A 25,253-nucleotide genomic window follows, 5' to 3' on the forward strand; every position below is an offset into this window, starting at 1 on the left:
TGGTGCCTTTCATCAGAGAATAGAGAAAAGTCCCAAATGAAGAATTCCTGTAGTGGCAAGTCTCAGTAAGGAGTCTCCAACCCGAGCAGCCAATACTCCAATGGATAGAAAAGAGGAACAGCCAATATTCACACATATATAAGAGGTCATTTACACAGCATTGTTACTTTTGGCACATTGATTTTAAGATTATAATCATATTTTTTTGCAAATATTGCATGTCCCTGTACAACAACATTGACAAAAATACTCTGAGGGTGGAGCTTTTATGAATTTGCAAGGCGTAAAAATGTAAATTCAGATAACCAGTTCCTCTAAACTTCAGAGGAAAAAGAAATGCTTGATAAAAGGAAATGGGGAGTCATTCCAACTTTGAGGGGGGAAAAAGACAACGTCTGATATGTCATCAATACAAAATGGTCCCATCTTGTGTTTTCAAGATGTCTTGGGCTTAAATAGGGCTCATTAATTGTAGGTTTCCCTCTTGAAATGAGCCAGGCAGTGTATGAAGGACAGCAACAACAGGACATCCATATTCTGCATACAAAAACAGATGAGGAGGAGGGGTGCGTAGATGTCACTCAATGCATTTGTGTATATAGCTACATCTTTAGTGAAAAGGGGAATAAATACATAATTCAGGGGAGCAAGTTCTGCTGAGAAAATACAAAAACAAGTTCCTCAAAAAGGCGACAGAACTGTTTTCAAGGCTTATTCTTTTTTTCAGACAAAAATAAAACAAAAACGACTATAAGAAGAACAAACAAAGCAGAAACAACAAAAGCAAGAAAAATGCAGCCATGGTCGTTTCAAATCTCAATCAAGCTTGACACAATCACTCAATAGGTAGTTTGCAAAGTACAAGAAGTTTTTCATGCAGATATTAATTTCCTCTTCGGGGGTGGGGAGCGGGTGGAGGTTAAAAGGAAGTGGGAGTAGTCAGGGGGAACGTAGTACTCATGCAGCTCTGGCATAGCGTCAGTGTAGGTATGCTTGGGAGGGAGGGCTGAGCAGGTAGTGGGGGAAAGTGAGAAGGGGGTGCAACAGCAGCTGATAACAAAATATTACCTCAGTTTCTCAAAAGAGGTCATCAGTGCTATGTCCTTATTTGGGTCTCTCTCAGCTCGCTTCCCCTTCAGTGTCTCAATCCGAGGGAACTTTGCACTGGTCTTGTGGCGGTACAGCTTTTTGTGTGCAGGCCCAGGGTTAATAAAGTTGGGTTTATCAAACATGTTACAGCCCAGGGCTAGTTGAGGGAATAAGGGATGCGAGGGGTTGAATTTGGCCTGGCTTTTTCCTCCTTTTCCCCCTGCCTTTCTGCCTCTCCCAGCCCCTGTTAGCACAGCTCCTTTTTTCTTCAGGTCAGCCTCTGTGCCTGCCAAGATTTTGAGGGTCTTTAGGTTGAGGCTATTTGCCTCAGAGGGCATGCAGGCCTCAGACATGGGATTCCACAGTGGCTCAATGGAGGCCATCATGAACCTTTGAACCTCAGCCATGCCGGAGACAATGTTAGACAGAATATTTGAGGGCTCCTCGAATTCTCTCTGGTCGTCCCCAACCAGACTGTTGCTCTCTGACCAACCGGTGCCAGACCAGTCCCCAGTGCTGCTACTGTCAGTCAGGCCTGAACCACAACCACCTGGCTGGTTCTTTGCTGCTTTACCCTCTAACATGGCCTTAATCTTTTTGGTGGATCGTGAGTTTTGCTTGGGGGTCTTGACCTTTTCTGACTTTGGAGCTCTGGGAGCCCGGACTTTCTTTGGGCTCTGTCCTGCAGCAGTCTGTTTGCAATTGCCTTTCCTCTTTGACTTATTGCTTTTTGCAGCAGCCAACATCTCACCAGTCTGTTCATCAAATTCTTTTTTATCTAAACATAACACATCCTGACTGTTAAAGTTGTGCAGCGGAAACTGACTGTCTTCCACTGTGTATGCATTTGCTGTGTGCTCTTGTTGCTGCATAACGTCACAGTTCCACTTTACCTCCCTATTGCAGTCCATAGTCATATCATTCACATCCTGGTATTCTCCAACATTCCCTGCCATCTTCATCTCACGCCCCACCACCTGGGGGGACAGGTTAGGGGTCTCAGGAGGGGAAAGCTCTGACAGTGATGAGTGTCTAAACTTGTCAGGGGTGAAGTTGGAGATGTCCAGCAGGTCTGAGGACTCCCTAAGTGGGGTAAGGGCATCCACACTCTGCTGAATCACCACTTTAGGACTGCAATGAGCTAAGAAGCTGTCTCGGCCCTCCTCCTCACCCTCTCGCTCACACGACTTGAGGCTGAGGGAGCTGTAATTGCTTGAGGAGGCTGACAGAGAGCCCACTGAGTCATAGCTGATGAGCCTGCCATTGTCTGTGCACAGGGACCCTCTCTGGTATTGCACCTGGCCCTCCACACAGGCAGACTGACACACTTGCAGATCTGCCCCAGGCTGCAACCCAGACTCAGTCAGGTAGCTCTTCTCATACAGCAGCCTGTCAGCCTCAGGGCTCAGCTGGCTGTAGTTAGACACTGGCAGGCTGTCATTCAGGGGCCCAGCAGCTGGGAAGTTGTTGGGTAAGATGGGAGTCTCAGGGGTCTCAGGCCCAAAGCTCTGGCTGTGACTTGCACAGAGCTGCGGGTGCCACATTGGGGGGAAGTTGGGACAGTTCTGTGGAGACTGCTGAAGCTCTGATTCGGAGGGAGGAGATAGGACACAGCTCTGAGCGAGCTGCAGAGAAGAAAACTGTTTCTCCTCTAGGGATAGCCCCAGAGGATACTGCTGCCTAGAGGGCTGCTGGGGGAAATAAGAGATCGCTGCACCACCCGAGGAGTCAGTAGCATCTAACAGGGTCTGCAGGTAGCCCCCCGGGATTACAGGAACCCCCGCCTCCACCTCCTCTGAGGAGGAGGTTTTGCCGGGAGAGCAGGTGGACGAAACAAAGGGGAATTTCTCCTCAGATGTGTGAGCGGTGGTGGTATTGTCTGAGAAATGGGGTTTGACTGTAGTTGAGCTAATGCCTGCCTCTTCTAACCCAGCAGTTGGGTCCTCAATCTGTGCCGCAGCGACACAGGCATCCGTTTCATTTGTCACGCTCCTCCCCTCCTCTCCTTCAGCCGCTTTCATTTTCTTGCTCCGCAGCCTGGCTTCGCTTTTGAATTTCCTTATCCTGACTGTTTTATTTCCTCCCAATCTCCTCCCCTCCCTCTCCTCCCTCTCCTGGGAGCGGCTCTTGGCTGTGACTGTGTGCGTGATGGAGTTTGTGTCTAATGTGACTGGGAGGCCTGGGGCTGCTATTATTCCCCCTACCGTAGGGGTGGCCTCTTCTTTAGTGACACCTCTCTGGCCCTGATCAGAAAGAGGGGAGCCCTGTGCTGTTGCTGATTGCTCCACAGTGTGAATCCTCTGAACCTTAAGCCTGTTGGCAATCTTGTATTTCCTTTTGGGATGACTAGAATTAAAAGGGCGATGATGGCGTCCGTTTAGATGAAAACCGCGTTGTTGTTTATCTCTGGCAGCCAGCTTAAGCTGTTCCTGTCTCTCTCTTTGCCTCTCCTGCCAGAAATCCTTCAGAGGAGCCAGTGTCTCATATTTGCTTACTGTTTCGGTGTTTAAGCTCACAGTAGCATCCACAGGGTCCAACTTGCCCAGTTTCACTGACATGAGTCTCTCTCCTTTAAACCTGTTGATGATAATGTACTTGATGACTACTGGTGGCTCTTTACGACAGGATTTCCGACGTTTTTTGGGGCACCAGTCTACATCCTCCTCCTCTTTTTGACCAGAGGGAGCTTTCTCTTTTTTCTCTGCATTCTTCTCACTCTCAAGCGAGTCAACATCATATAAGTAATCATCACTGTATCGTACCTTTCTCTTGGAGCGCAAACCATAGTTGAGAGGGTTAGAGGGGCTGAGCAATCTCTTTGAGTGGCCCTTCTTAAACTTGCCCTCCTGCAGGGTATCTGAGGAGGAACCGGTGCAGGAGCTGTCATCACTAAACTCTCCTGACTCCTCTGTGGAATTAAAGTCCATTAAGTAGTTCACTTTGGGAGTGGACATGGGTGAGCCTTGGGAACCATCAAGGGGACTCCTGCCACTGCAGTCCCCAGCCTTTCCTTCCTGTCCTGTCACCAGGATGAGCTCATCAGTTTTGGGCTGGAGCTCCTCAGCACTCCTTCTCAAAACTCCCGTCCCTTCCTCTTTCTTGGCACAGTTGGCCAGGACACTAGGGAAGAAGTTGAACTGTGTCTCCTCCTGGAGCACATTTGTTTTCTCCCTCATATTGTCCTGGAAAGACTCATAACGAATCTTCAGCGAACAGACATCACTACTTAAAGTTGAATCATCGTCTTCATCATCAAATAGATTGTCAACATCTTCCTCAGAGAAGAGGTTGACTGACAGCTCATTCTTAGAACAAAGGTCCAGCAGTTCCATCTTACTCTCACTGATGAAGGATTCAAAGTAGCCCCAGTCCTGGCCCGCATTAGCCAGCAGAACCTCCTCTCCGCTCACTTTGTCCAGTAACAGTCCCTCATACAAATTCTTAGCTGTTGCATCATCCTCTGGGTCATCACAGTCCTCTGTTGTTTTGTTTCCATCCACTCTCTTGCCCTCACCTGGGGCTTTCGGCAGAGGAAAGCTAAGTAGCTGGTCAGAGAGGAGCTGTTCTCCATAGTGACTCACTGCCTCCCCCGCATGGCTCAGGCACTGGATACTGATGTTGTTGATGTCAGAGAAGTCCTCTCGGCTCACATCCCCTATCCTTACACTTAGCCCTGTCTCTGTGTCAGGGTTGGTGTTAGGGTCATGGGGCGGGTTCTGGATGGAATTAGGGTCAGTAGCATCACGGGTCTCAATGAAGCAGCCAAGGCAGGTGCGGGTAGGCTGAAGAAGACACTCCTCTGCCAGGGCAGACACAGTGCCAGGCTCCATCATTGTAGCTGACAGAGGGAGGGAAACAGGCAGCAGAAGGGAAGTCTTCTGGGGGGCTCCTGTTGGACCCCAGTTGCTTACAGCTGGGGTGGGAAGTGATGTGGGAGGGGGAGTGTGGTGAAGGTGGGGGACTACAGTTGGAGCGTCATTGGAGGGAGGGCAGGGGGCCGCTGTCAGGCTCAGAGAGGAGTCTGTGCCAAGGGGCAGGGGGAGGGTCGGTGATGTAGGCGTGGTCCTCTGCTGTGTTGGGCAGGCCGGCTGGGAAGTCTGTACGGCAGGTGGAGGTGAGGATGGAGGGAGAGCAGCATCGACCAGCCCGCACAGACTCAGATCACCACTCTGCTCACATACCCCTGCAGGGGAAAAAAAGAGAAATAGACTTCAGCTCTTACAACTCTTATAACAGTCTGAAGTCTGAAGTTAAATCCCATTGTTTTTGTTCTGTAGTTACACTGACATTTCTTCTGAACTGCTGAAATGCAATTAGCGTCAATTAACCCCCTAGAGCTCAAAATGTCATTTTGTGATGGCAGCCTTAAACATTAATAATTCAAAGGTATTAGCAACGACAAGTAAAAGTCTAGACTAGGCAAGAAGAAACACAGACATAAAGATTCCAAAAATGCCAAATTGTCATACGAGTTACCTGCTTTATATTCAGTTAACATGATGGCCTAAGCTAATGTGATTCTTTTTAATAGAAATGTGTCATCTGCTTACAGGAAGCAGTGTGAAGCTTTCATAAACAAACACTGAAAGTGGGTGTTAGTGATCAATAGAATGACTTCTATATCTTTGCAACATGTATTATTATTATTTATTACTAAATGGTTTGAATTGCGTTTTTAAAAAAAACTCTCATTCAAAGACGTATGAAAAGTCACTCCAAAAATGTTACTTATTGGGTAACTGAAGATAATGTTAGCTCAGTCTTCCCTTACCAACCCAAGAGCAATATATGAGATCAAATTAATGCAGTCATCTTGCACCTCCCTCCTTTGAGTGTTTCATCTGTATAGACACAGATCCAACTTAGTTCTAAGGTAAAAAGGTACCATAAAATTACACAGAATGGCAGCAACAATAGTGGTAATGACTAAATTGAAAGTAGGTAGGTAGATTTTCTGCAGGTCGATTGTGACAATGTCTTAATCAGTTGAAGACTTCCATCTGATGAGTAACAATCAAAACCCACAGAAGCGGGCTTGCAGCAGCAGGCAGATAGCTTTGTTTGCTCTGTATAATTAGATGACAGCAGCGGAGGCAGGTACGTACACATGGGACACGACAGGCCCATATGTTGGAGACTGTATAACCAATATCATCTACACCTGTCTCCCTCTACAATCCCAAGCTGCAGCCTCACATGCCAGAAAAGACATTTAAAATTGAAAAACAACACAGCAATTGATGTGTTCACAGAGGTTAACTAGCAAAGTCCCTCATTTTAGAATGGATGAGCCTAATCATTATTGAGGTAGTGATAAACGCTTGAGGGGAAGACTGCTTAACAAACAGTATTCAACATGGCATACATCTTTGAATGTGGATATGATTTGTGAGTGATTTAATGAGGTAATGAAATTTCTGAGAGCAGGTCTCTCTGGGTCTGCGGCCTGCAGACACATTGGAGCAACCAGAACGCCTACTAAAAGCATATGACTGCACTACTGTCATACTTAATGAAGGAAGCTTCAGGAGAAATATGCATCTTCTCTCTTCCTCTCGGAATCAGAAAACTGTTATAGTAGCAACTTGTGAGAGGCTGCAGAAGCATCACATCGAGGCGTTTGCCATCAGTTCCCTTCAGTCTGTGAGCCAAGATGACCTCAGAGCAAAAGCATGTGACTGACACATGTTCTCTGTGGCAGGACAGATATCCTCTTTCTACATTTAATCAAGATTTTCAGTATAATATTTTGAGCCACATTCCATTGTATGGCATTTATTGCAAAGAGAGACGCATAGGAGGACTGTAATGATTCCTTCCAGGTGGACAGTTCATTTAGATTTATTTGGAATTATACGTAAACAATGCCAGTGCAATTTTCAAGCATTCACAGATAAAATAAATATAAAGAAATTATTACTTATCTCTTTCATTAGCCCTGCAAAGGAGCAAAGCCACAGAAAGAGGGAAATTACAAAAAAGGGGGGGAAATTAACTTCCCCTTGTGCTCACATGAAACCTAAGCTGCCACCTAATATTGCCAAAAGATTGTTCAAAATTGCTGTGAAACATTAAACTCATATTGAAAAATGTGTTTCCTCAGGGTTTATAATGGATTAACAATCTATCCTATCCAATGTGTGCGTGCGTGTGATTTTCTGGTGTGTGAATGTGTGTGAACCCATGCGTGTGTGTGTGTGTGTGCGTGCGTGTGTGTGTGTATGTGTGTGTGTGTTTACATGCATGTGTATGTGTGCGCATAACAGTGAGAGTGATAGAGTGTGAGTATTGGCTTGGGGGTATAGTGTTATCGAGAGGCCATCTGTCTCCAGCTGGACCATTAGCTCTTCAGCTGTTCAGAATGTGCCACAGATCAGTCAGTCAGACAGGTACACAAACACACACACACACACACGCACGCACACAAACACACGCACACAGACATACACAGGGTCTTACAGCGATGACTAGATGACAAATCAAGTTTGACATTAGAGGTCAAAGGGGGATCGGCAGCCTCATATTCACCGATATGGTACAACACACTGTTACTGCTGCATCTGAGCTGCCAAATGTAAACAAAATAAACATCCAAAATACTCACTGCTGCCAGAATTCAATATCTAGCTTTTACTAAAAGAGCAGCTGATATACTAATAAAAAACAAGCTTCACACACAGATCATTCTGACACAGTTGTAGTTTTGTAATTGTGTTATCAGAAGTGCTCCTTGAATAGAAACTGAGGCTGGATGTGACACAGCTCATACAAGCTGGCAAGGACATTCACCACTGAGCATATGGAAGGACCCTAGCTGCTGGCAGGAGGTGGTGATCTTCTGATCCCCATCCCTGCCAAGCCCAGCCATGCTAGACAGCCCTACCACCGCCAAACTAGACCAGACCAGTCCAGACCAGTTAGCACTCTGAGCTCTCTGAGCCTCGTCTATGGTTCTAGCCATGACATTCAGGGCTTCATCCACCTGAGGTAAGCCCGAGCTGCTCTGTGCCAGGCGGCGCTGTGGCCAGACCAGCCCATGCCGAGGGACATGGTCATGGACATGAAGTTGGCATCTGTGCTTGCCTCATCTATTAGTGTGTCAGATCATATGCCACACATGCACACACAGACACACAAGCGCATACACACATACATTTAGTCACTTTCTAAACAAACAAAAACAGTAAATATAATTTTATTTCTATATGATGACCGTCTGTCCCTGATATTAAAATGAGGCAAACTCAAACATCTACTTCATGTGGCCGAAGGAACAAAATTGCTCAAATATTACAATTTGAAATACAACACAAATGAAAACAGCTGACATGGCCTTTTTCTCCCTTAAATGGCTTTTTGAAATTATTCCTCTCTCCCATTCCCCCTTTCTATTCCATTCTACCTCCCTTTTCTGCTTGCTATCTCCTTTCCTTCCAACTTCCCCGCTCCTTATCCCTATTATATGGAGGCTTTTACATTTGTAAAATGCCGAGCTAGCCGTTCTGCAGCTCAGCCACCCGGGGCGTTCACTCACCCAGCTGGTAGGCCAGCCACAGAAGCCACTTGCTACCTATTGCTCCATCTTCACTATATGACATTTTATGAATGGTGGGGGGAAATCAATCCAGCCAGTACAGGATGTTCATAATAAGTGGTGAGTAACTGCAGCGTGATTCATGGCCATCCTCCTCAGAGAGCTGCCGTATTCCTGCTCAATGGAGCTGCTTTCACACTTTCGTCTACCACTCTATTCTCTATTCTCATTTTCCATCCTCTCCTCCTTCCTCTTTTTCTCGGTGCCTGTCAAGGAACAGGCTACCGCTGGGGATAATCTATGTGATTCTCACAGTGGGAACCGGTCAGTCCCTCCTGACCAGAGCTGAAACACTGAGATAAACCTCATCTAAGAACCAGTGGTGCTTGGTAAGAGGTAAACTTTAGGGGGCAGTAGGTGGTGGCTGAGTGAGCCTTGGAAAATGCACATCAGTGCGGCTACTAGTCCAGTTAAAGGAAGGTACTATACTGCAGAGTTACCTGAACTAACTTGAATTAAGTTTTACATGAAGAGATTACATCATGGAAATACCATTATGATGCATGGTTTATGTTATTGAGAATTTTCACAGAGGCAGCAGCTATGACCTAAAATAAAACTGAATAACTAAAGAAATAAATCAGAATTAACATTATTTCACACACACACATACACACCATCTTTTGTCTGTGCTAATTAATGTGAATGAGTGTGAAAGAATTAATGGTTACTTTCACATTTGCACCTTTTTATGAGAAATGGTAGATGTCATATTTTCTGAGTTGTGGAAGCATTGGGAGAGAGGATTAACAGTAGCTTAAAAAGCTTCATTTAATGTTTCTTTTCCACTTTTCATTTAAAAAAGACAGGACGTTTCACCTTCCTCTTATCTTGTCAAGGAGCTTATAACTGAGGGTGAAAAGCTACAGTAATTCAAGAAAGCTCGTTCAGGTGGTAATACTGGTCGTCCTTTGAAAGTTTTTAAGATGTTGTGAGAAATTGTTGTGATTAAGTTTTCATTTTTTCTAACAAATCCTAACGATTATTCTTGGAAAAATCAAATTTTTTTAAATGTTCAAAGAATTAAAAAGCAAAGTAAACATTTTCATGTGTCACAAAAAAGTGAGTAGTTTTCACCTGTGCCCTCCAATGAATTTGCATTCTCTGGTTCTGAAGTCTTCACGATCAATGTGAGACTGCTGTCTGTTAACACATCCATCAATACAGTTCAACGTTTCACCTCCTACGCATCATTTTGACTGTCGCACCTGTTGAAAGAGAGAGCCAGAGAGAAACAGAGAAGACAGAGAGAAATAAAAAAAGAGATGTGACTACGGAAAAAATCGTTAAGGAGTGACATGTGTATAATGCAGCATAACATTAACGGCAGTACATTAGATTGTATTACAACAAAGACAGGCAAACACAAAGATGTAGTAACTGAAGTAAAAGCTTCAAACATGATAGAGACATCAAAGAGGCCCTTGGGGCACCAAACAATCACTCATTTTGTCTATTTATCACAGATTCGTGTCTAAGATTAATTTAAACTTTACAAACCAAGAAAGTATACAAGAGTGGAAGAATCACAGCAAGAGATCACTATGGCAACTGTATGCCATACTATCCTATTTTAAGCTTCATTTAACTTTTATAGCAGAGTTGTTAACCTATGCGAACCCTACATAGGCGGCTCTGAGCATATTTGTTTATTGTAATTAGCTGGCTCCCTCCCTTGTGTGCACCTCAGCGGCAAGAAACCAACCCAGCTCAAAGAGAACAGAGATGTGACTGAGGTGGTGACAGCAAACTGTGAACACTGACAATACTTTTTACTGTAGCAAGTGATGGTGGAACTAGGGGTGGGGATGATTGAGTATATGAGAAGCAGGAATGCAGTGCCCTGAGTACAATGTAATACAAAACGGTACGTTAAGGTAGAGGGGGAAGAGAGGTTTGTCAGCCTCTTGAAATTGGGTGGGGTGAAGAAAAAGCATATTAACGTAGTGTGATTCCTGAAAGAATAATGATGATACAAGAGACTCTGGGGCAAGTAAATGATGAACATTTGATGTTGTGGCCTCCTGCCTCTTTATATTGTTTCCTTTTTTTTTAGCTCCTGCAGTCCTCCTCCAGAGGAGTGGTGCTGCAGGATGACAAATGAGCCAGGGGAAGGGATCTAATAACATGATCTCCTTGTGGTGTGAAAAGGGTGGCTGGGAGATTAAGACAGACGGCACACAATAAGACAAAGGTGATGTGCGGCTGACTACAAACAACTGCCATCTCTTTCATCCTATTGCTTCTAAATGTCATTAGCTGCTCACTGACCTGAGCAGGAGAGCTACCTGAAGGGAACCCCTGCTTAAGCTTACAGTTGCATACACATCGGCTCAGTGGGTAATTATCTCATGAGCCATCACATCTGCTCATGTGTGCAGCAGGTACAAGGACCCTGTAGGTAGACCCAGCCAGACCCCTGTTCTTCTCTTCACAGAGGAGCGCTATTACTCCTAAAGCAGAGGCTTAAGTGCACATGGCATTTACAGAGCTAAGAGATGTTTTTCAGGTTATCTTGTATCAATTCGGCACACTGAGAAATTGAAATTCTACATCTAGCAATAAAAACATCCCCTTCAACAAAGCTTGAATTGGAATTGGCTATCCCCTCCTGAACTGGCTGACCCAGATGAACTAAGCCCAGACTTATCAATACAACAATCCCGGGGAAAAAGTGGAGTCACAGCAGCCCCCTATTAGACATAGGCTGTGGCCACCGAGCAGTGTGTCTCCAGAGTGGCAGTGACAAAACAAACAGCTGCGATGCTGGTCAGGCTGCAGAGGTCCTGCCGGAGCTCAGCGCCTAGAGCTACTTGTGGATGTGTAGCAGGGTTCCTGCGCACGTGTGTGCATGTGTATTTATGCCCAATTGCATGTGTGTTAGACAAAGCCCCAAGGCTGAGGATCCACAGCATCAGCATCCACTGGCAGAAGCTGCACATACAATCACACGAAGAGAGAGAGAAACGAAAGCTGGGCATTTCACAGCCCTCCCAACACCCCTCCTGCCAGTCGGCTCCAATGCCTCAAATGTGTTTATTTTCCACATTATTCATGATTCTCCTGCATGTTCCCCCTCTCGCTCCCTTCACCATCTCCACCACTCTGTCAAGACCTGACGAGAGGCCATTTCAATAATGAAGATGGACTAACTGCAATACAGAGTGCACATAAATTGGAGCAACAGCCAACAAGCATGTCCAATTTGCCAAGCGGTTAAGCCTGATGTCTGGGTGCCGCTTTAAGAGAGCTCCGCGGCTGCCGTCAACAGGTTTGCGCCGACCTGATTCATCCATCCACATCATTAATACTTCACAGAGGGCACCATCATTTAACTCTGCTGCAGGAAACTGCTCTTTAAACACCACACATTAGGGCACGTAATCACTGTGCACTCATTTCTGGAGCATTCAGCAGGTGTAGGAAAATGGTTAGTGCTTCTGACCCCTACATTGTTCTCGCGTGTGCGCCAGGGTTCTTTGCACGATGAGAAACAGAAATAGAGACAAAGAGCAGAGAGTGGGAAAAGCCAAACAGAATGATTAGGATTTGATTTATCCTGTTAAGCCTTCCTCCACGTCCTCCACACACCATGTGTTAATGTGCAAGCTGGATAACAAGATAAGAACATGTTTACTTGCTCTATATGGAACGTATCAGCACCACAATCTAATTCCTGCAAGCCTCTACCTCAGTCCGCGTTTCACTGCATTTCTCCTCTATTTGATTGCATTTCTCTCCAATGAAGCAGGAACAAGAGGGATGGCTGTACTGGGATTGTGTATAATTGCCGAAAAAACGAAGCAAGATCCCACAGCAGCAGTATATGTAGGTACAAAGGGACCATTGTGTCAACAGAGAGAAACAGTCAGGGGCCAAGGAATAGATCCCCAACAGAGGAGCTCTTAAAGAGGGCATAGCGCCACAGGGAACACTGATCCAAACAGACAGTACTGAAATGGCGACTCCTCTTTTCAGCACAGGTATACAGTTTCAGAACAGGTTCACTGGTTGGCTGCAGACAAGCTGAGTAACCTGCCTCACACGCAACTCATGGTAATACTCTTGAGCTTGTTAGCTTGCAGCAATACGTGGTAGGAGTATAGAGGAACACACATCTGATAAAGGCACAGATACAAAAAATACATAGAATACATTTCAAAAATAACACACTGTATTTACATTAACAGGTAGGGACTTGTTGTTCATCTTAAACTTCTAAATCTTAGAAGAAACATTCACTCAGAACTACATTGCCAATGGTAGTGAGGCTCTGTGCTGCTTTTACCTGAAGTAGAGAAATATAGAGTTAATTTTTTCCATGACCTCAAGAATTGAACCTGTCCTACTATTTGTAAAGAGGGCAAACATTCTCCAACAAGACAAGCTACAGATCTAAGATCTACCTAAGGGTCCTCTGCCTGAGGGGGAACATGTAAACTCCACACAGAGAGGCCTCTGCTGTCTTGCTAACTGGCAACAGTGCTATATACTCCACCATGCCACTTCATTTGTTTCTCTATCCCTGTCAATTAGACATTGTTGACATTCTCTTGTTAACTGATGGGTGGACCGCATATCTCTCCTTGTAGTCCCGCTTGTGTGTGTTGTGTATGCTATGTATTCTGGTCCTTCTATGTTCCAGAAGAAGCAATAAGTCTCTGGTTCTCTCCCTCCGTTTCTTTCTGTGTCTTGCTCACAAACATGAGCATTGTTCTGTCGAAGGTCAGCTGGCCTCCTCACGAATGGTATGTCAGAGCTCTCCTCCTCTGAGGGTGCTGAGAGACAACCTCAAAGAAACAGCACAGTCAATGGCTGACAAATCAAACACTTTGCATCAACTCACGTCTGGTAAAATGTTTCACTTGATCATATCGCACAAAGCACAGTCTATAGCTGGCTGACTACCAATGTACTCATATGTTCTTTACCTGCACAAGTGGAAGTAACAAGCAAGTTTGCATTGTTTGTAATTAGAGCTGGTTGGTATAGCTGAAATCAATAGCAAAATATTAATAAGTGGTTTTCATTGTAGTATACTGTATATTACAGTAAGGTATACATCAGAATTACATGAAATAATCAGACAAACATCAGACCAAACTTGTAGTAACTGTTTTAGGGTTTTTTTGCCACTTGGGGGCAGTGTAACAAGCCGTAAGACTGACATGTTAGCAAACAGTTGCTATTTTACACATCCAGCAGACATGGACAAACACGTTCATTTGGAGTTGTGTTTGTAGCATTGTGACGAATTTAGTCCAATATTCACTCCTTTTAGTTAAGTTTTGCTCTCAACCAACTCCTGAGGGAAATAATTGGCTCTTTAGCTGCTAAATGCTACACTATGTTCACCAGCTAGACGCGAATTTTGTCTGTCTGCTGTGCAGAGCAGTTGGCGTACGTGAGTTTGTGAGAGCTTTTATTTGCTGTAAGAGTGAACCAAAACAGTGAAGGTGCAGGCCATGAAAGTTAAAGGTGCTTAAAGCTCCACAGAGTCGGTTGATAGTTCTCTGTTGGTTCATCACTGCAAGTGACCCCTTTCGCATTACATGTAGTCATCCAATATTAAAAATATTGATTATAGATGCGTTAAATGTAAGTATGTTTAACATGCTTTTGTTTTAACCATATCTCCACACAAAGCTCTGAGTGCCTGACTCTGCCATGAAGATTGCTTGTCAGGTAATATTTGTGCCGCAGCTAAACACAAATCTCAATTTTGTCTCTGACACTCGAACAGAGGGAGAAAAAAAATCCTTATCTGTATATCTTAATTCAATGGCGCCTTCTACGTGTGCTTCTGCTACTGTGTGTTTTCTCTGTCAGCTGTTTGGTGCTGTATTTGATCAAACATCCACCTAAAATCTCTGACATGGCCACGGTGATGGCAGAGATATGGTATCCGCTTGAGATAATCATCGTCAATCACAGGCTGCTGAAGAGCCCAGGAAGCATCTGATAGGTAGAGATTCACTATGAATCGGGATTATGGAGCTGGATCTTTATCAACACAGCACAACCTGCAGAGCCAGATATAGACAATTGTAACCACTGTTACCTCTAACACCTCAGTCTGCCTCAGCATGCCTATGAATGTATGTCAGAATCCAGGTTTTTTTCAGGCAACTGTACGGTCAATTAGCATTTTGGTCTTAATTAAGATCATAGTTCTGCTGAGATACAGAGTATGACTGACACTCCTGGCAGTATTTAATCCTAGCTCAGTATGTGGCTTTAGAGATGAGTGGATTTTAACTCTCTCATGTGCAGTCATTTATCTTTTAGCTTACATTCGCTCAGATGTTCTCAATTTAATGGAAACATTTCCCACCGTTTTGTAGAAGTCAAGTCAATGTTTTTGTTTTTTGGCATTAACTGTTATTATCATTAACTGACTAATAATATTTGCGCTGTGTCATGCATCGTACACAATTCTGTTCGTAAATACAGTTTGTACTCTAATTTCAGTAATGCTATCAAAGCAAAATTTCTTATAATTCTCTTGCGTCATTTGCTTTAAAGACATCTTTGGCAATTTCACACTTAGGTCACGTGAGAACAACTAGAATCTCCATGACAGCTGAGCAACTCCATCCACTGAGGAAGGCCTTGAGATGTTAAGTTCAACCTGTCGGGGATTTTTTTATTGCATTAGATTGCATCATAGGTATATTAAAGGTGTTCTTGTTTTTGTGTCATTGTAATTTGATGGAGGATTACAGGTCAATCCTCCAACTCAGATCTCTGTGTGTTGGCTATTAAATATAAAACGGATAAAAAGTGAGATAGTGTTTGCTTTAAACATGAGAAAATACATTTTAAATGATTGAAGTAATTTTGAAATGATGCCCCCGGAGTACATCTACTGTATATATTTAAAGCTGGGGTAGGTGACGTTTCAGAAACTAGTAAGAGACAGCTACATTTTGAAAGTATCGATTTCATTCGAACTGAATTAATGAATTATTATTATTAAATTATTGGCTGTACTTATTAGAGAACAGCCACCAGATTTGTCTTGTTTGTGGCAGAGCATTTGATTTATTGATTGCTGTCGGGATGTAAAGAGAATTTCAGCAATTATTACTAAAAATGCTTCTGAAATAAATTGCCTACCCCAGCTTTAATCCACGCACAGTCAGTTGCTGCTGCTGTTCAGATGGAAGAAGGTGTTCTACCTAGGCCTGGTGAAATATATCCTTTCCAATGGAAGGAGATGCTGGATACATGTATTGTCAAATTAGTTATCTAAAGTCTTACTTTACATTCACGCAGACACAATATTAATATATTATATTAATATTATTATACATATGTTATCAGTTATAATATTAACTGATTACTATGTCTCTTTCTCTGTTTATCTTTTGCACAACCTGAGCTCTTCAACAGTGAGGACAGAGAGATAAGGAGAGGAGAGAAACAAGCAGAGTTTGGTCAAGAGTGAGGAGAGAGACAGCCGATACATTACTGAATGCCGCCAGAGACTGCTGGTCCATGTGTTTACAATGCTGCTTCATTCATACAGATGATCAGTAAAAACAAGGCTCTTGCTTAAAACAAAAAAAAAGTAATAGGGTCTAAATGGCGATGTGGCCCTGCCGGTGAATGGCAGAGAGAAGGATGGCAATAAGGCAGGCAGTAGGCGAGGTGTTAAAAGTTGATTAGGTTGTTAAAGGTCACATAGTCAGGCCTCATCAGCTGTCCCAATGGAGCACAAGAAGCAGCTCCAGGCCTCAGAACTGTTGCTAATGAGACAGAAGCAATGGCATCCTCACTAACATATGGATATATCCTGCTCCCATGTACAACAGTCTTCTTGTGGCACACGAGAGTGCACGCCAACACCCAGTAAATGTGATGACAATAACAAAAACACATCTTGACTAGCCTGAGGTTGCTGTAACAAGCCCCACACAACAACACACAGTACAGAGGAATACTGGTTAAGGCATGTAAAGCTAAATTATTCGATCACAGAAATTGAAAATCCACTGTAAATTTTTACATGTGTATGTACTACACACCAAACACACACACACACACACACGCAGTAAAACACCATAAACTTTACGATTACAGATTCGTTTGCTCATTTGAGCAAATCTATATTTGGTCCACCCACTGCTCTTGAAGGGTCAGTCTTATGAAACGATTGCGTATTTAATGAGGCTCTGCATACAAGTTGACACACACACACACACACACACACACACACACACACACACATTCACACACATTCCCGTACACACTCATTACATACACAGGACTCCCACTCAGCACAGTTAAAAACATGCTGATGTATGAGTAACTGCTGATAAATACAGAAGATGCATCCATCGCCCAGAAACACAGAGCCAAAACTACTAATCATGACCAACACTTCGAACTCCTGACTGATCCAAACAAAGCCACACACACATTTGCATGGCATGCATCAAATGATCTTTAGTGCAACAGCGCAAAAAGGTCAGCCATCAGATATGCAATTATCATATTTCCAACAGGTGCATTTATTAGAGCTATGCTTCATTTGCTTTGCTGAATCCAAATCTGGCTGGGGGGATAGGGGGCCATTACACCGCAGCGATCAGTGCTAATACAGTGACATAATGTCCTGCAGGTTTACATGCCTGGAAAAGGCACTCTGTCAATGCCTGTTTCTACCACAACAATGCCTGTCAGCCACATTATGGGTTGAAGTGATCAATATTTTTTATTACCACCACTTTGTTCTACCTTTCTCACATAAGCTCCACAATAATTGACATTTATGCAATTTTCAGGGCCACTGCTTTTCTTTTCTTCACAAGTAAGCCTATGTGTGTATGTGCATGTGTCTGTGCTCTTTACTATAAATGAACATGGGCAGCATTTGGATCTGGCTATGTATTAGACACATACAGGTCTGACTGCAGAAGTGTGTTTGTGTAGCAATCTGTGTGTGCTTGTGTTCGACATTGTGTCTATATACTGTATGTGCGTGTGCATGCCGTACACATCTGTTCATGTAAGAACTTAAAAGTTAGAGTCTCTCATAATGAGAAGGCCTTAAAGGTAGGGCTGAATCACAGGGAAAGGGCATCAGAACAAGAAGTGATGATGGTCGCTATGGTGCTGGCCTCCGTGGCAGCCAATCATAGCTGAGAAAGGGGAAAAAAAACACGTAGCGACACAGAGTTATACTGTAACTCTTTTAATTCAACCTCCACAAGTACAGACCTGTCTGCAGCGGAGATGGTAAAAGGAAAATCACACTCAGTATCAGTGTTGGCTACAGCTGCCATCAATGGCTAATCAATAGAGCAGTGCACCTGTGGTAGACATGTTGCATTAAGTCTGCGGGTGAATGCGTTTGCCAACAGATAGCACTGCCCTATACCACACATGTTTTATTAGCTTCCCTGCTTGGCTCCATTGATGTGTATCACTGGTCACACCCGGAGTCCCATCAGTCAGTGACTCTAAGAAGGATGAGCGCTTATGATCTATGACCTATGACCTCTGCCCTCTGACCCAGGATGACTCTCAGTTAATTAGATGTGTGTGTTTACCAAACATCTGCTCCACTTGCACCATTGCTCTGCTCTCTGAAAAATCACTATCACATTTACAACACAGACACGAATACTATTAGTGAGTTATGACACAGAGGTGGGCTAAATATTGAGCGAGATAACTAACAGACACAAAACTGCAACCACTACCCAATATGTTATCGGCTGGTTTTAACAAAACAGTGGAAATGTGGGTTTAAGGTTTACAGCAGTGGTCATTTGTCCTTTGGTTGTTATTTCCTCTTTTTTTGCCAGCACGCACATGTCATCACTACACAGACTGATGAACAGAATGTGAGAACACGCACGTAACACAAGAGCTAGTAATTAATGAAATGACCTCTGAATGCTGCACCTACAGCAGCCCCCTCTCATCACAGCTACACACACTCACACTGGAGTACAATGGCTGTCTGTAGCTGCTGGAATCTGCCAATTATTCTGTACTTTACTGGACCCTCGCTGCATCAGAGGTGTGATTGGAATAACAACCACCCTCCAAACCACGCAATTCTCCATTCCCTGTAAGGCAGCAGTGAGCCAGCAAGGGAAGCAGGAAGGAAGCGTGACAACATAGTAGCAACAACGAGGAAGTGGATGTGTAGGAGACAGAGGAAGAGGAGTTGGAGAGAAAGTGAAAAGGATGAAGGAGAGGAAGGGGAGGAGAGGGGAAGAAGTCGAAGCCGGGGCTCCCTGGCAACATGCAGAGGCAGAGGCTGTGTGAGAGTGAGCGCTGTCTGAGTGACACTCACTCTCATATCCCCCCCTCTGGGGAAATAACCCCCTTAATCCAGCATGCTCTTTCAGACAGACAAGATCACCCTTCTTCTCCCAGCAAGGATATAAAACGCTCCCTCTTGTGATTCAAATACCAGGGACGAGGGCTGGAAATCGAATAGACAACAATGTGACGTGGCGCTGCTAGAGAAAGACATCAATGTCCCTCTCTCCTCCTCTCTCTCAGCTGACTCGCTGCCATGGAAGAAGGCACAAAGTCATTGGTTAACAGTGGAGGAAGTGGCCTGCCATTGGCTCATTTGTTGGGAGGTGGCATAGCATTGGTAGTAAGAGGCACAATTTTAGACAGTGAGCTGTCTTTTACTGTAAACACTGGCTTAAAGAAATCTTATTTTAAATTAGAAGATGTTTTTTTCTAAATTAACTGGCCTAAGCACTCAGCTCCTTCGCCTTGGTTTGTGAAAATCACCTACTATATCCTTCATGCGGTTTTTAATGCCTAGTCCCTCTTAGTAATATGCTTTTTAATAAGCACACACAATGTGACAAACACTTGGAGACAGAGTTAATTAACAGTACACAGCACTGGACGGACCACGGAATCAATAAAGTAAAGGCGGGCCCAGTCACAGCAGGCCGAGCGGCAGGACCCGCCAACCACGCAGCCTTTCAGTGTAAACCGAGGGAGGTCTTTTTCTCTCCATACTGGTAAATCACTCCACAGCCAGGCTGCTTGGCACACAGAGCGAACTGCAGTGCTAGGCGGACACAGTGTGATATTATATTAGCATTACAAAGGCTTTCCCACCATCTGTGACACACAGTGGAAAAAAATCACTTTTCTGTTTCCAAGCCCCGAGTGCTGATGTTTCCATAGGTTCTGTGAGGAGGACTGATTGGAGCGATGCTGGGGATGACAAACGAAACATGCATTTATTAGAGCCTCTCTGACACGTGTGATTCACCTCCACTACAGTTCATACATAACTAGAGTATGCATAAAACGCTCAGAGCCTCGCATTTATTCCTAGCCTTTTAACTTCAGCTCAGGTTCAACACATATGTTACTCACAGCCATTATAAACCTATTTGTACTTTGATTCAAAAAGATAGGCCAGGTTTATAATCATTTCTAGCATAAAGCTCTATGTTCTCCTCAGTGAGAGCAGATAGAGTTTCTGTGCTTCACTCAGCGGCCTAGGGGAATGAATAGACTTGGCTCGTCCATACAGCTCTCCTTGCTTTCCACTGTAGCTTGTTGTCACTAGCCCCTGGTCATACGCCAGTCGCCTACTTGGCAGGGAGAGGTGCTGTACAAAGCAACTGGCAGGTCTGGTAAATAATGCTGATGGAGTGTGATAGAGAGAGAAGCATCTCCTTTATTCCACACAGCTACTCTGTTTCAGCGTGGAGAGAGGAGAGACAAATGCCACCTGCTTTTTTCCCAATCTTTTCGACTGGAGAGGCAGGAAATAAAACCCTGACCTACCTAGCTCCTCTTTGTGTTATCTTTCACGATGTTTGCCAGCTTAAGAAAAACCAATAGCCCTCAGCCAATGTCTTACCAGAATACCCAGCACTGCAGGAGCAGACAACCTGCCAACAGCTGGGATTTACAGTTGAAACTTCATGCATACAATTACATAGATGAAGGAGGGACAAGTGGACAATAGCAATGCAGCGTTGAGGGGAAACACTCATCCAGGCAATCATGCAAAGCCCTCTTAGTTAGTGAAACAGGAAAGAGGGAGAGTGAAAGAGAGGGACATGATTATCAGACCCTGTATGACTGACTTCTAGTTCAAGCTCCTGCATCAACACAGAAACATGATCACCCTCCTGTACGAATGCAGTGACTTCTTCTTCAACAGTGTAGTCTGAAGTAGGGGGAGCATGAAAGCAAAAGCAACTTTATATTCTGCAGTACATTTCTGTGCTCTGTTGTAAGAGCTTGTCTATGTGGCTTTGTGCATGCTGAGGCTTTGCAGAGTTGAACCTGGACCAGAAATACCCCATTAACATTGCTCATTATCCCCATTCACTAAAATGACGCCCTACCGTCAGTGCCACCTGTGTGGAGACATGAAGGAGCTGTGCAGCTTACGACAAGCTATATCTAAAAGGAGCGAGCCCTGCATAGTCAATGTGCACACATTCAGTGGCAGTAGGCAAAGCAAGCATAAACACTTATCAGTGGAAGGGGGAGAAATCCTGTAATTGACAGAGCATGATCCCACAGAGAGGCTCTGTGTCAACCTGTAATCCATCTTTGGATGAATACATTGCACATGTGGACCCCTGTCATCTGATGTGGCTATTAACTGGGAATATATAGCTAATATATGGCTCAGTAGCAGTATATGAAGTCACTCTGTACCTGTGGGAGTGCAAAGGGTCAATGAGGTTTCCAGACTGGTGTAATGTTCCTGTCACTGAATCTAATTCTTAAAACACCTGTAGATGCATCCGGCATTCTCCTTTCTACTACGTGCAATTCTCATTAGTATACGGCCCAGAATACCCAGTCTGGTGAAGCAGTCAGGAAGACAGCCTTGTGAGAGCGAAGGTAGCAGGGTTAGCTCTCTTGTCAAAACCAATATCCACCTCTTGAAGACTAGACTGGGGAGAGGCAGCCAAAATCATCTGCATAAAGGAGAGGCACTAAAATCACCTCTCATAAAATACGACAGGGGAGCCAGCTCACACTGGTTAGAGCATGATGAAAGGAATGGAATCCAGCACAGCTCCCTGTCTGTGGATAATCAAACAACCCTGGCGCTAAAAGCATGGCATTCAAATTCAATTGTGAAAGCTGCTGCTGTCTGAGAAAAGAAAAAAGACGCAAGAGAAAAATACATCCCTGTTGTTTTGAACTCTGTGTGAGCTTAAAAGACGTGTTTTATAATGCCTCCCATTAGAAATAAACACATAAACCCTGAAACCAGAAAAATAGTTAACAGTACACATGATATATGTGAAATAAAAAACAATAATTGCGTCAAATGATGACTAATTGGTAATGCAATGACAATAATAAAGACTTATTTAAGTGCAGGCAGCAGCGTGATCGCATGATATCTTCAACCCAGTGCATGACAGCCGCATCTAATCTGCGAGGAAACAGCAATACATATTAACCAACACATGCTAACAATACATCACGCAAATTCATATAATGTCAATGCACAAGGCATCCTTGTTGCTACAAGTCGATCACCTTGTGCAGCTGAATTGTCGATGAAAAGAAAAAGGACTAAAAGACAATAAGAAAAAAGTATGCTTTGAAAGAATGCCCTCCATCCTTGAAATGTAAGTGGTTAATATATGGAGTAAAATAACATCAGTGCACATCAAAGAGCCGTATACTGACACAACAGCAGGCTTTTACACTTGGACTGCAATGTAGTGGTGCGGCAAAACCGCCGAGGCACCGGAGAGAGAGTATGAATGCCTTATTGCAGTGTGTGAAGTGGAGCTGGGAGCAGGGAGGGAGAGGGGAACGTCTCAGTGACAGAGGCAGAGGCTGATGAAAGCCCTGCACAGAGCAGTCGAAAGCGCCGACACCTGACACAGCTCATAACTGCTCACCATCCAGGACAGGATCGCATTCATGTAGCCCTCTCCTTCATGTATATTTAAACACTCGCAGCTCCAGTTCAATTTCAGCTAAAAACAACACACATAAATATATGTGTAAGTGTTGCCACGGATGACCCCAAAATTGAGAGATTTTTCTTTACGTCACTGTTTCGTTGCAATTAATAGAAAAATTGAGCAGGCTGTAGTGGCTCTGACACATTAAGACAGTGCGATCTTCACACATGGGTGTATCTTCAAGGCCCTTGGTGTGTTTGTGTATGGGTGTCAAAGTGAGAAAGTGTGTGGGTGTATTTGCTTGACTATAATCTTTGTGTAAGAGAAAAAGGGAGTGACGTGATGATGAGAGCGACTGAGTGAGAAGGAGAGAAAGAGTGTGGACATGAGAGCTGAGAGCGAATGAGAGGCAGAGAGAACATGGTAGAGGAAGAGAGAGAGAGATGGGTGGTGGTGGTGGGGGAGGGGGGTTCTCTGTGAGCCCAGGGGGTAGGTAAGATTACAGATGTACACACAATGTTCTGGAGCACAGGCCAAGGGCTGAATAACAGTGTGTTGCTGTTTCTCCGGAGCTGCTTGCTTCAGCTCACTCTGTGCCTTGTTCTGCTCAATGCCCAGGGCAGCCATTCAGAGACGCTCAGCAGCAGCACAGATAGATTCTCATATCCCAGTTCCTCCAACAGAACGATACTGTTGTTGATGAGGCCTTAAAAAAACACACAGAGGGTTGACAAATTCAAGAAGGCTCACATTTGTCCTCCCAGCGACGTTATTTGTCATTAGCCCTTCAGAGTACATTTCCAGCTGGCTCAACATATTTCTGTTTTTCCTGCCGTTATTTCTTTATTTCTTATGTTCAAATGTAGGGCAGTGGGTAATTGCTCCTCCTTAGCCTCCTTCCATTATCACTATCATTATGTTCACATTAAGGTGATACTACAATTACTGCAACTGTCATGTAAACATCCAGGCTCACGTTAGTCAAGTTAAAGTAGAAGAAACCCGATTAACCTGGATTACGTGTGAATTACTGTTTAACATTTTGAGCTCAGGCTTACCTCTGTGTATGTGCTGCACATGATTGTAGAGAAGTGTAACTCTACACATGAAAATTGGCGTAGGTATTGGAGGATTGTGAGTGAGAGCAAAAAAATCATCCACACAAAAACAATAAACAATGATCCTCTGTTTTCCTTCTTTTCATTTGTGGCGCTACTAAGATGCTTTCTGCAGGCCACGACAAACCAAACCTCATCCAAAACTAAAATGATGCAAATTCAGGTTACGGGTGAAAAGTACTATTACTGTATTACTGAGACTTCTTGATTTTCTCTTTATTTGAGTTATAATGTGCATGCAAATATAGACCGTCTTAATATTTAGATATATTCTTCAAGTACTGGAGATTGTGAAAACACAAAAACTTTTGTCGGGCTGTCAAATTGATAGTAATGTACTGTGCAGTGACAAAAGGAACTTCTTTACACTGACTTCACAGGGCGGTAGTAGCAGAAGTAACTATCAGAATATGTCTGCGAGTTTTTTCAAATTAAATATGTCAAGCAGTCTGACTTAGTTAATTTCCTTTATATACCTCCCATTATTTCCTCAAAAAAGAAGAGAAAGGAAGGGCTGCAAACTCATTACCCCGATGCAATTATTTACTTGAACTGAAAGAGAAAGAGAAACAGCTACCTGACTGGAATTTAAACTGACTAAACAGGTGTTTCAAATCAGGGCGATCAACTTGAGAGGCCAGTCTAAGGAAGGCCTGAAACAAACATGTCCACATATAAGGAACCAACAAGCACAAACTAGAAAAATGTGGGCTAAAAGACAAAATAGAAAACATCTCACATTTAAATTAGGGAAGGAATCCACAAAAAGTATTTTATTTGCGAATTTATTTGACCTTAAATATTGAATATGTAGATATAGATGTGTATTTTGTGGATTCCTTCCCTAATTTGAATGCAATGTCTTCTATCCTTTTTGTGCCTCTTATCTTCTTGATATGTGGACATGTTTTTGTTGGCTTGGCCTCTCAAGATGATTGCCCTGATTTGACACACCAGTCCCAGATGGTATGAATGGCAGGTGACTGTTGTATTCTACTGTGAAGAAGGCAGTTCGCAGAACCATGTGGCTTTATAACTCTAGCTAAGGCATCCTAATACTGCAACATGTGATTATAATCAAAACTGACAAATTACATTTGAGTGTAAACTGGGCGTGAGTCTGTTACAACGTGGATGAAGTTGTGTTTAGAAGGGGCGTGTCAGTGAGTAGGCTTGTGTTGTGTATTAGTGAGTGCCACAGAAAATCTGACACAAGAAAAGCAGAGCCCCAAACAAGCATGATCACTAGTTGCTAAGAAAGAAAAAAGAGTTTATCCAGAAGCATTCAAACAGCGTTAGCATGCCAGCTGCTCCAATCAGCCTCACTACTTACTGACTGATAACCACACAGATCAGCGCCAACTAGAAAACAGCAAGTCAGTTCTGAAGGGCTTCTTCATAAAGAGCTCTGACCAGTTAGCTTCAGCTGTAAGGAAATTTTAGAGCATCTGCTACTGTGCTAAAGTCATGCAGTATTAGTTCTTGTTCAGCATAAATTTCTCTGTTATTTTACTACTGATAACACACAAGGCTAAACAGCAATTTTCATGGCATTCATTG

General features: G+C 43.7%; 1 protein-coding gene across 1 annotated transcript in view; it reads right to left on the reverse strand.

Annotated features, from left to right (window-relative positions):
• Window positions 1-285: 285 nt before the first annotated feature.
• Window positions 286-25,253, reverse strand: part of nexmifb (neurite extension and migration factor b) — a 36,655-nt gene continuing 11,687 nt past the window's right edge. Inside the window, exons 2-3 of the mRNA XM_046030217.1 lie at window positions 9,761-9,891; window positions 286-5,272 (exon numbers count right to left, since the gene is read on the reverse strand). Coding sequence (XP_045886173.1) covers window positions 1,065-5,272; window positions 9,761-9,842 — 4,290 coding nt within the window. The 5' untranslated portion in view covers window positions 9,843-9,891 and the 3' untranslated portion in view covers window positions 286-1,064. The remainder of the gene's footprint in view (window positions 5,273-9,760; window positions 9,892-25,253) is intronic.

This window comes from Micropterus dolomieu, linkage group LG19 (assembly GCF_021292245.1).
Source record: "Micropterus dolomieu isolate WLL.071019.BEF.003 ecotype Adirondacks linkage group LG19, ASM2129224v1, whole genome shotgun sequence".
Classification (NCBI taxonomy): Eukaryota; Metazoa; Chordata; class Actinopteri; order Centrarchiformes; family Centrarchidae; genus Micropterus; species Micropterus dolomieu.